The sequence below is a fragment of the Calidris pugnax genome, unplaced genomic scaffold (genome assembly GCF_001431845.1).
Source record: "Calidris pugnax isolate Ruff unplaced genomic scaffold, ASM143184v1 scaffold20, whole genome shotgun sequence".
Taxonomy (NCBI): domain Eukaryota; kingdom Metazoa; phylum Chordata; class Aves; order Charadriiformes; family Scolopacidae; genus Calidris; species Calidris pugnax.
This window is the reverse complement of record NW_015094510.1, coordinates 24,170,764-24,183,015: the sequence shown is the minus strand read 5'-3', so window position 1 is coordinate 24,183,015 and position 12,252 is coordinate 24,170,764. Positions and strand designations below refer to the sequence as shown.

The following is a 12,252-nucleotide window of genomic DNA, read 5'->3' as shown; positions in this document are numbered from 1 at the left end:
GAGGACAGCTGTGCCTGGCAGAAGTAAACATCACTAAGATCTCCTCCAGGATACACCTGAGCTGCAGGACTGTAGTCCTGCACAGTATAAAGGAAGCAGCCTCTTACCTGGGTATCTGTCAGTCACCGGTCTGTTTCTTCCAGAAGTCATATTTTCACTGGCTGTGGTACACAACAGTCAGTTTCACAGTCAGAGATGTAGCTCATTCCATCAATTTATGTGTCTGGAAAGTAAGCTGCGTATTCACGAAAACCATTCAGAAGAATTAAAATATACATTAAAAAAAAATATTTGGAAAATGAGACAGGCCACCATTTTCTTTCAGCCTGCCTGTAACAGTCAGAGTGAGAAAACAGAACGCCAACCATGCATCTGACTCTGCAGTTACTTAATTGGAGGATCAGGACCAAAGTTCTAAAAAAAATATTTAGGTTAACATAGTTTCTTTCAACTCTTACCTCTCCCAGTTAACGATCACTAACTCAAATATTAATTATTTACATCCATTTAGCAAGATCCAATGCAGAGCCTCACTCAGTGTGCCATCCACACTGAGTTTTGTTCCCTAAAACTGAGCATATACAATCATAAACGGCAGTGTGTCTGAAGCGAATTGCTGTCGAGGTAAATTAACTTGGATAAGGAAAGTAGACTTGAAAGGGCACCCTGGCTTTCATTTACAACTCCATAGTCCAGAATTCCTGTTAGCTCTTCTTTCAGACTTTTTGTAGAGAACTGTAGTGCCTGGTATTTCCTTCTGCAGTGTTAGTGGATGCAGGGGACATCCAGAAGATCAGCTGAAGTCTGCACATCTGAATTTAATCCCCCAAATTCAGCCATGTCATCTGCCATCTCTTTGCACTGAAACATTTAATTTTATATTTTTAGAAATAATAGTTTTGTTATTTGAAATAGAATGTGAAATTCAAGTAAATGAAACAGACAACCATTCTTTTTTTTAGAAAGGAAAATTTATTTATGGTTACATATACCACATATAAAATTAACATTTAACTGAAACATGTAATTGTTTCAATCATTTATGACTAAACACTTATGATGTTAACTACAAAACTGTACAGTTTGTATTTATTAACCGATTCTTACAGCATAGTGCAATTGTAACATTTTATAAACAAAATAACTTGTGCCTTTTTTTTTTTAAATAAAGTGCATTAAATGACTATCTTGTATACAACAAGAAGCTCTGTAGTTGCAATCCAAAGCTTTAATCTTAAGGGAAACTGAGGCAAAGATGTTTCACTTCTTTTTAAAATTACTTCATACACTGGCAAACTACTGTTCAAACTTCAACCACAGTCAAACGAAAAAACCCTAAATTAGTATAAGAAATAACCACAGGCCTTTATGTACTAAACCAGTAATTGTTTCTCATATGAAAAGCACAACATGCAGAATTTAAATTACTGGTTTAAAGACATTTGGCTCCTAATGAGATCTGTAGTGTGAGAGCTTACCCCCATGCAGCTGCTTTTGCTAAAGCTTTTAGAATCCAGCATGGAATCACACTGCAGTCAGTAGTACCAGGAGTTTGCACGAATTGTACTGTGTTTCCTACGAAAAATTCTGAGAATTTCATGAGATGACCATGGTAAATCATAGGTTATTTTGAATTGCATTTGGCAATAAAGAGAAAGTACGGGTCTAGTTAGTAAGTCTAGAATATTACAAGTAGTTCTACTGGTCCAGGCATTCCAAATTTCATGGCCTGAAGTTAAATACAGAGTTTTACAGCTTTATTTCAGAGGCACAGTTACAACATTTTATCCTATGAAATGTCTTTTTATTTGTAAACACATTTACAATCAACTTTTGCAGGTTTTGGCTGTGACAGTCAAGTTGAGACTAAAGGACAACATGAATGTAGATTTTAGCCCCTAAGAGTAAGAAAATGTAGACATACAAGACAGATAAAGGTCTAATGTGGCGCTCTGTAGAAATAACGACAAAAATAAGAATGCCCATTTCCTTTGGTGGGCTCTGGCTCAGGCGAACAGAGAAGTCCATATTCTTCTCCTCCTCCATACGTACCTGGGACTGCTATCAGCTTCAATGGAAAAGATATCTGAGCACAGGCAAGTCACCCTAGAGATTGCCTGAGCATTTTGCTGTATATGTAATCTAGGCAATTTACCTGCCTCTTCAGCTGCAATACCCATTCCACACTTTTGGCACAAATCACACATACTGTTTCCACATTATGGAAAACTGCATTTTCCTCCTATACATTTTAACCTGTGGGACCAGGCTGAGCTCATGAGCAGACCTACTGTGCATTCAGCCGCTCTGCTCTGGAACATCCGCTGTGTGAAAAGCTGCATGATGGAGCGTGTCAGCTCCCAGCAGAGACTTACTCTCCTCCTCCTCGACTTAAGGAAGTCTCTGCTTCCACTGAAAGGGAAATACAAAAGAAAGGAGCTAAAATTTGGTTGGGATGTGACCAAAGAAGGGTCACTATTTTCTACCATGTCTTCAGAAAGCTCTCTGCCTAAAGCAGAGCTCCCTTCCAAACTCAGCACACTCTGACCCTATGATCAACACTGCAGATAAGCCTTACCTCCGTGCTGGTTCCTCGTGAGCCCTCTGGGGCAGAGGCAAACCAAAAAGCAGCAAAACAAAACTCCATGGATGGGGCACCGCTCTCTGAGCTCCATGGGGACACAACAGTATATCTCTTTCAGGATGTGGGTATCTCAATTTTCCAAAGGCCAGGTCATGTTGCTTTCACTTGCATATTATAAAATATGTCCACCCTGAAAGCAGCGGAAGCTGTATTCCTGATTATTTTGATGGGTTTCATTTTAGCAAACACAGAAGAAAGAGGAAAATTCTATAGGGGCCATAACTAATCAATGCATTAACAGCTCCATACCTTGGCCCTAAATCTTATAGGTCCTAGCCACTTTTCCTAGAACACATACACTCCTGAAGTATAGGTGTATTTTGTGTGCCCTTTAAAAATAAATGTATAAGACTTTTTAGATACTGTAATATTCCCCAGCTTAGTATCAGCCAGGGCAAAATGTGCACCTGTGTCACATGACTGTACAGACTGCTATTTAGACTCATGATCTGTGCAGTCCTGTTACTAAAGCACCTATGAAGGACACAGAGAGAGAGAGAGAAAATGAAAACAGGGAACAGTGTATGCAGAAACATGTAACTGCTATATAGGTTCATGTTAATGATAAATATCCTTCTTGTATTCTGCCCCAGATGTGGCCATAAAACACATTCCTGTAATCCCAAAGATGGCAGTGGGATCTGTGCAAATTAAAGACATGAGAATTAACCTCCCTTCCAAAGCCTCTGGATTGTCTTTGTTGAAATATTGATTACTTGCCACTGAATCTTTCAGTGTTTGCAACATTCATACCGGTTTGGCAATGCTTTTCTTTAATCATATGATACTGCCTCAGCAATGAGGTTACACTTTGACCATTACAACACTGAAGGTATAGAGCATGATATCCAGCATATCATACACATAAAAAGTAAATTAAATAATCATAATAATTATGTATATATATTACATTTCAGTATGTAATTATGCTATTTAAGTATGATAGCTCATAATACTTAAGTGAATGGCATACCAAAATACTCCTAAGAAACTCTTTCCACTCAGCATGTAATAAACTAGTACTTATGTTCTTTAAGTTAAACCTGGACATAGGTATTGTCTTTTAAAATTATTTATACTTTTTTAAAAAAACAAATCTATTTTGTTGGCGTCTATTCCTTAAAAGTGGATGGCCCCTCCATTTTCCAAGGTAAATCCTTGCAGGATGCCGACCTCAGCATGTGCAGTTAGTGTTGGCTGGCTTTTTCCTTGAGAAACTGAGACTATGCCTGTGCTTAGACAGATCATGGTAGATCATATGGTTGGGATCAAATGGTTTGAGGAAAAACCAGTATCACCAGTGTAAATAAAACGGTAGCAGTTCACTTGTTCACCCACCCCCCACAGGCAAATCATAAATTTCCAGTGTAAGGGAAATGCTCACTGAAGTTGTTCAATGAAAATGTGCTGCTGATATATTTGAAAGGGTTACAACAAACTATTAAAACCTTTGTAAATAAGCTTTTACCTAAGAATGCAGCACTGTACTTACATGAGGCAGGTTCCTAGAATCGTAGAATCATTTTAGGTTGGAAAAAACATTTATGATCATCGAGTCCAACTGTAAATCAACGTTTGTCTTGAAACACAAAAGACTGTGCCAGACATCTTACTACTGGAGGGGGGCAAGGGGAGAACACCCTGCTCTTTCCCCTATAATCCTATGGCCATCAGCTGAATTACTCTACACTAGTAATTTAATCAAGCCCCTAAATGTGCTGTGAATGTCCGTTAAGTACTCTACGCTGTTTAGAAAGGTCTGTTTTACTTAAGAGATATCAGATAAATAAATTCATTCACTAGTTTTGGGACAGAAAAGTCTTCCCTCCATCTGGGAGGGGGAAACCCATTATACTATCTCATCCAGTCAAATATTTAGCCTGTCAGCAAGAGTTTATAAAAATTGCCTTGGCATATGTAGAGTGCAAAACAAAAGGCTTGGGGAGGTGAGGACAATTTCTTCAAAAGGAAATTCAAGAAGTTTGGGATGCAAGTTTGACTGACCTTTGTTTTAAAATTAGTTTTATTCTCCCAACCCACTTGCAAAAATCTCCCCTTATCCTTTCAATGGCACTGAATTATCGTTTGCATCACAGCAGTGACGCACTAGCTAATTACAATATGGTTTCATCTAACCTACATTCAGGTTTGGGTTTTTTTCCTTCTCTTCTAGAAGAAATTTGTATAACACAGTGAAATATGCAACTGTTTCTTATTGTCTGGCTTACAAGACCACAACAATTTTCAAAAAAAAAACCTGCAGCATGGACTTTTTAGGTTTTTTTGAGTGCAAGGGCACATTGTTTTCAAAGAAACAGTTACTGCAAAGTTATAAACCCAGCTGCTCCTTAGAAGAAACAGAAGTACATAATGACTTACTCTAAAATAATCTGCTATTGGTTCTACTTTTGTATTTTTAATATTTTTCCACAAAAAAACTGCTTCTGATTTCAGGTGGAGCCATGTAAGACTGTGCTAACAAGACAAGTTATAATCTGAATAAAACACGAGGTCACGTTTTCAAGGGAGAAGGACCTCACTGCTGACCATTATTTCCTCCTTTCTGTTCTCCAGGCACCATTCAACAGGAACAGCGATACTGCCCGCCTGAAACTCACAGGGACTGCTGTACTTCATTTCCCCCAGAGCCCCTCTCAGGTGCTCCGTGGACATCCAGTAAGGTTCCAAATGGACAATTCAAAATAACTTTCTCAAAGGCAAACTTTATCCAAGCATCCTTCCTGTCCAACCTCAACCACTGCATTACCTGGCTGATTCACCAAGCCATGAAGACTTCCATCCTCTCATCTTTCAGCACCCATCTAGTACGAAAGCAGATATCCTTGCAATTCATCCAGATTTCTGATACATTAAAAGGAACTGCAAATTCTTCGTCTGAAGAAGCCAGCAGCACCCAGTTTTAAGGAGTAATTTCCTTTTGTACCAAAAAGTATTTCCAGATATGAGACCGTTCAAGTTTACTGGGAGTCTCATTGTTCTTTTACTGACAGATGGGGGAGATATGCATGATTAATCTATCTTTCCTGTACTATTGCTTATTCATGACATATAAATCACACCACTTCCTTTTAGTCCCCTCTCTATAAGCAGAGATTGAGAGATCTTATTTTTTTCTCCACTGCACATCTCTGGACTACCACTAAGCCAAACTAAATGTGTCATTGAAAGAGAGAGTAAACCACCGCTTTATATAATGGCATTCAAAAACCAGGAAAAAAAATAATCAGCAAATTTAAATACCATTTAAAATTATGTTTCCCAAATTGCAGTAATGCGCTGTCATCTGCACTGGCCTTTTTATTGGCTAATCACCAAATTTCACATGCTTTTGAGTAGCCCTGCTGCCTCACACTTGTAACTTGCAAGTCAAGTTATAGGGCTTCTCACTAACATGCAATACACTAAGTGTCCAATACGGTAAGCATGTGAAAAATTTGTTTTTCCCAAGTTTACCACCGAAATTATCAAACTGTTTTCACAAGTATTTTATTTTTAGAAGCTAAACAATGCCTAAGAAAATGAGGCAATAGAAAAATAACTCTTTGGGGATGGAAAGGCTGCTGGCCTAAGACAAAGGCTGCTGTCCATGGAGGGATTTTAGCAACTCCAAGAAGCCTCAAGGCTGACCCCTGAACATGAAGGATGGACACAGTGCCTTATGTCACTGACTGTCCATGGTAGGAAGATATAGCAGCCATAGCAGGCCTTTCAGCTTGCTTCCAAATACCCTGGGTGTTGGTAAGGGTTTTCTTCAATGATACCATACTTTGTTCTTTTAAAAGCCAAGCTGCCTTCAGAGTGGGCTAGCATCATTTATCATATCCATCTTGTCAGGCATCACATCATTCAGGTATTCTCAGTTTTTGTATGGTAAGAGTATTCTCAGTATTAAGTTACAATCAGAGTCCCTGAACGAAATGAATTTATCCATAGAATGCTGTACAACTAAATGCCAAACAATGAAAATAATAAAAATCCCCACTGCAGTACATAATTCCTTCTTGCAAATAGCATGGATTCAGGATCCAAGAACTAAGGTAAAAGGTTATTGCTGAGTAATTCTATTCAGGAACTCAGTAACTGTAACACAAACCAACCAGAAATAATGTCCCACATCAGTCTGATAGCAACTGCTTAACAAAGGAAGACTTTTGCTTACTTAAAGTCCTTATGCAAGATACTATTTTTTGTCTAAAGAAGATATTGCTTCCTCTCTATTGCTCTGAGTTTACTCAGCAGTTTATAGTACCCGCAACATGGAGGATTTTATTGCTCTTGTGCTAAAAACGTATTTCCCCTTATTGCTGAACTCTTACTGTCAGGAGAAATGGTTAAAAAAAACAACAAGACAACGAAAAAAAATCCTCTCCCAAGCTTTGAGAATGAATATATGAAAACACTGACCACAGCACATTTCGCCCACCAAGATACAACCTGTTACTAACTTTGGGTCAAGTGTCTTAGTAAATAAAAATGAACTTCAGTTCTTTAAACTAAATTACGCATTAAGATAAAAGGCTTTTGTCATCATGACGGAGATATGAAAGATCGTTCACTGTACACAGAACGGTTAATCTAACACTCCAGTTTTACACACGGGTGTTGTTTAATGGGACACCAAAATGACAGAATCCTGCAAGCTATATAGATTTCTGCCAGTTTCAGAGGGACTTTGGATGGATGCTGGCACCTCACCATCTAGAAGCAGGGCCTATACTGTAACTCTGAGGTGATGGCAGAGAATTGTTTAATTCTGCAGGGTCTGAAAAGTGTCTGTCTGTCAAGCTTTCCTGTTGTGCAAGTGAGGTAGGCAGCTTTGTACCCACAGCTCTGTTCCCCCTCCAAGAGTTCAGTCACAGGTGTGTTATATCGCATCTATCCAGCACTGCAAACCATGTTAAAGCTTGCTCTGACAGCTGCGGGCAAACCTATGTCACTGACTGCCAGGAGGATATTCTGGCATATGCTGCACAATCTCAATTTAAGAACGTATTTCTGGAAAAGACAACATCCTCACTGGAGGTCACAGCAGTAGCTTGGGAGGGATAATCATGTTTCTCATCTGTTTGTGGTGAAAGGTAACCATGTGCTACTCCTCAAATGAGGGCAAGTCACATCCCTATGAGCTAGCTTTGTGGAACTTCTATAATTAATCCTTCTTCCCACCATTTGACTCACACGGCTCCTCAGGAGAGGAGCTTCCAATTACAAATCACTCTGCTCTGGCACAAGGAAAAGGTCGGCTCCCCCGGCACTCTTGGAGAGCCTCTGTGGATTTGAGCAGCCTGTGGAGTGAGGAAGATGACAAAGGACACTCGGTGAACCAGCATGAGAAGGGGGGACAACATTCTCTCCCTCTGTGCTGTTATTCTCTGGCTTCCCTACCACCCAGGTGCTGTGGAGAGAAAAACACTAGTGCCTGTGAGGTTATCCAAGAGGATGAAAACAGGTCTGCATAAACAGCATAACAGTTGCCCTCAGGACTGAATTTTGGTCACAGCTGTAGCTCCTTATCCTCATCACACTTTTGAACAATTTAATACAGAATAACAATTGGCGGAAACGAAGGGAGGGGGTGTAAATTTTGCATGGCTTTAACTTATTTTTTGTTTTAAAAAGTGCCACTCTACATTATTCAGCCTCTCTACATTATTCAGCTCATGACTTTTACTGCCAATTATTCCCCATACTTTGCATACTTGCAAAACTGCACGCATACATAGCATGGATATTTATGAAGTGATTATTTCTTATACAAAAATTCATAACAAAATAGGTACAAGGCAATGACTAGAGTTTCATTAGCATTCAGAAGTAGATACAGAACACCGATATCCTACACTGAGCAGGGGTCATAGTCTAACTGTGCTGAGCATCTGTAAATTGCAGTGAAGCCAAGGGAGCTGCAAGTTCACAGCTCTACTGGTCCATGCCATGCAATTATTAAACTAATCAGATTACAAAGTAAGAGCCAAATATCATGAAGACTGAACCAAGGAAATAATGGAATTTGAACCCAGCATTGCAACTAAAATTAATTATTGCTCATAGAAATCTCTACAGAGCCTTGTTTACAGACAACTTATTCACATTTGAGATTCAGCTTTGTGTATAGCGTATGATTCTTAACGTCACAGAAACTTTGCCACAAAAAGCTACAGTCACCCAAACATCCATGTGAAAAGGACAGATTCCATCTGGAAAAATCCAGACCAGCAACATGGTTGTCTCTACTTTCTATACTATACAGGTATATTTTTTCATTGAACTGTAGATATTGCTGTTTTTACACTTGAGTTTGTTGGGTTTTTTTTAAAACTGTAATGGAAGATATTGAAGCAACAATACAGTATACTGACTTTGACCTTCAAGGGAATATAGCATCCTACTGATGCAAGGGCATTCACACATGGAGTTCCCATCAACACTAAAGGAAGTGGTTCTGTCAACTCCCATGCACTGACAGTAGGGCACACCTTAAGTTTCACGAAGACACCTGCCAGGAAGATTTTCTCCCTGACAATCAAGTCTTCAAATTGGAAAACAATGTTTATTTCCAGTGCATTCTAATGCGGCTTCAGTAAAAGGTGAGAAGTGGTTTGAAAAGCTCTGCATTTTTTGACCACAACTAACAACCTATAATGAAGTGAACTGACACACATACAGTGCGAAGAATCACAATCTGTAATGGATGAAACTGCCAGAAAAGAAGAAAACATTATTTCATGTTGCAGTTCTGGTTGCATACAATTATGAACCAGATCTGCTCTGAGAATTTATAAACTTCAGTATTTTAAGTATATAGCAGAACAATGAAAACAAGTGGCAATAGTTTTGACTTGATAACAAACTTAAGGGGAACCATTTCACTTAGATGCTAAATACGTCTTGCAAGTAATTTGTAGGTTATTTTATTAGATATCTTCTTATACACTTCTGAAAAGATAAACTTGTCTGAGAAAGTTAGTGTTGCATCTATTACAAACGCATAGCCAAAAGAGGCAATATTGTTTCATCAATTTCAAAACTCCCCACTGAATTCTTTTTTAAAATGAATAATGAGCTCTGATGTCCCATATCTAAGTGAAAACATATGGCTGACTTGAAAAGGAAGGCAAAGTATATCTTCTGTTTTAACATCCTGCCAGAACTCAGGAGAGAACAGGTAACACTTTAAAACAATTATCAAGCTAATTCATGCTGAGACGTAAAATAAAAAGCTATACAAGTACTTCCTCTCTTAGAGCAAATTTGTTGCACTGAGATTATTACAATAAATACCACATAAATTGCTAAAATTGGCCATTATTTTGAAGAGTATTCTGATGATATACAAATGGGGTAACAGGACACAGGTTTTCCTTTTTTATTTTTTTCCTGTTTTAAAACTAATTAGGGGGAAAAAAAACCACTGACAACAGACTGTAACATGCAGTATGACTGAACTCAATCACATAAATAATTTCAAAGAAGGTATGCTGCTTCAATCTAATTTTAATTAGCAAACAATGTAAAATCATGGCAAAGTCTGGGTAGTGTAACAAAAAGACCCTGAGTAACATTAAAAATCTGTAACACTGATTATTTTGATTTTGGAAGTCTCCCTTAAACCACTCGATTCATTCTGGTCACTGGGGTTTTCTGTTTACAAAAAGGTTTGTGCATCCTGTGGCTTTTATATGAACCCATTACACACCATTTAATGAATGCATCTAAACCAAAGACAGTGTCGTAAGAATGGCTGGGAAGTAACACGTTAAGGAACGTCCTCCTAGCTGCCAATCAGACATCACTGGGTGATCTTGCTCTCTGAGACAGGTTAGAAGGAATACAGCCACAACAGATGAGCCAAAGTGCTTTCTGTATCTCCTGGTTTCTAAAAGCATATATTACAGGATTGATGATGGAATTGTAGGTAGCTGGCAGGAGGGTGGCATAGGTGTATATAGAAGGATAGGTGTAATCTGCTATTAAAGAATAGAGTGTAAAAGGCATCCAGCAAGCAGCAAAAGTCCCCAAAATAATGGCCAAAGTAGACACTCCTTTTCGGGTGGTCACATAGTGGGAAGTGGCCAGGAAATGGTGTTGCAAGGCAATCTGATGGGCATGGCGCATCACGATTTTACAGATTTGAATGTAGAGCTGCAGCATGAGGGCAAACATAAGCAAGAAAGAGACCGAAAGGACTGCTGCATTATTTTTAGTGAGTGGTCTGATAACACTGCAGGTGGATTCATCTCTGAGGCAGTTCCAGCCCATTACAGGCAGCAGTCCAACACAGATAGATGCTCCCCAGAGCAATATAAGCATGACATAGGTAAAAGTGACAGTCCTCTCCGAATTGTAAGTCAAAGCGTAATACAGGGAGAGGTAACGATCAACAGTAATAGCCAGCAAGCTGCCGACAGATGCTGAGAAAGAGGCAACAATCAGTCCAATCGTAACCAGTTTCGTAGCTTCTGATTGCAGAAGGTATGCAAAAACGAAATTGATGATCAATCCAATGCCCGCTAAGAGATCTGCCAGCGCCAGGCTGCCTATCAGGAGGAACATGGGAGCACGAAGACTGGGATTATGGAAAATTATAAGAACCACAATGGCATTTTCGCAGGAGATAAGGGTCCCTGAAGTACACAAGACAATGTCCCAGGGGTTTACCAAAAGCTCGGGCTCTGGGTCTACGACAGGAACCAGGGAGGAGCCTGCGGCTGAGGCATTCTCGGTAGAGCTGGCTTCTACATGATCCTGAGGCAGCCAGCTCAAATTAACCTTCAGATCTTCATTCATTTTAACCCCTGTCTTCTTCAACGGAAAGACATGTTTTTTAATGTTCAGACACAGCACTGGATGCAGCACTCCCGGAGCATGCAACGCCCTAGACGGCAACACCAATCTAATGTGCAAGCAGGCACTTGTTACATAAATGTGACAATAAAAATGAAAAAAAGAGGAGGGGAGAGGGGGGTAAATTTGAAAACTGCCCGAAATTATCTGCCAAGGGACCGACAGAGGGAGGCTGAGTGATCGAGCGGTAATTCCCTTCACCTGCAGAGGGAAGAAGGCGCAGGGAGGGGAGGAAGCCCATCAAATAGCTAACACCACCCACCCCACACCACACCACTACCCCCCTCCCCGCGTGGAAGAGCTGCAATTTGGGGTGTGGGCTGGTGTAAAACCCCGTTATTCAGCCGCCACGGTTTCAAAGCGGGATTATTTCTTTGGTCACGGAGGGAGCGGCCAGGATAAGGGCGGGGGATGGGGAGAACCCTTCACCGACCCCCTGTGAGGAAAATCCCGCCCGGGGTGGGGTGGGGAGGCCCTATCCTCTGAGAACTAACAAACTCGACGCGGACACCCCACCCCACACACATACACCCGGCGGCGGTTGTTCACCTGGGCTTTCCCCCGGCGCGGTCGGAGGATGGATGGAAGGAAGGAAGGAAGGAGAAGGAACACAGAGGAGGGTCCGCCCCTGGGTCCCTTCAAAGGCGGCAGCGGGACCGCCCGCCCCTCACGGCGGGGCTGAGGGAGCAGCGCAGGTGCGCGCCCCCCCCTCCCCTCGGCCGCGCGCCCGCGCGCGCGCAGGG

The 12,252-nt window shown here is 40.6% G+C and overlaps 1 protein-coding gene across 1 annotated transcript; it reads right to left on the bottom strand.

The window, feature by feature from the left end:
- Nucleotides 1-5,066: 5,066 nt before the first annotated feature.
- GPR12 (G protein-coupled receptor 12) lies at nucleotides 5,067-12,186 on the bottom strand. Its single transcript, XM_014966175.1, has 2 exons — nucleotides 12,059-12,186; nucleotides 5,067-11,464 (listed from the first exon to the last, which is right to left on the bottom strand). The coding sequence occupies exon 2, from the start codon at nucleotides 11,450-11,452 to the stop codon at nucleotides 10,448-10,450; it is 1,005 nt and encodes a 334-aa protein (XP_014821661.1). The 5' UTR covers nucleotides 11,453-11,464; nucleotides 12,059-12,186; the 3' UTR covers nucleotides 5,067-10,447.
- Nucleotides 12,187-12,252: the final 66 nt, after the last annotated feature.

Excerpts from the sequence above, each read along its gene's own strand:
- GPR12 (XM_014966175.1), bottom strand. The coding sequence starts at position 11,452 with ATGAATGAAGATCTGAAGGTTAATTTGAGCTGGCTGCCTCAGGATCAT.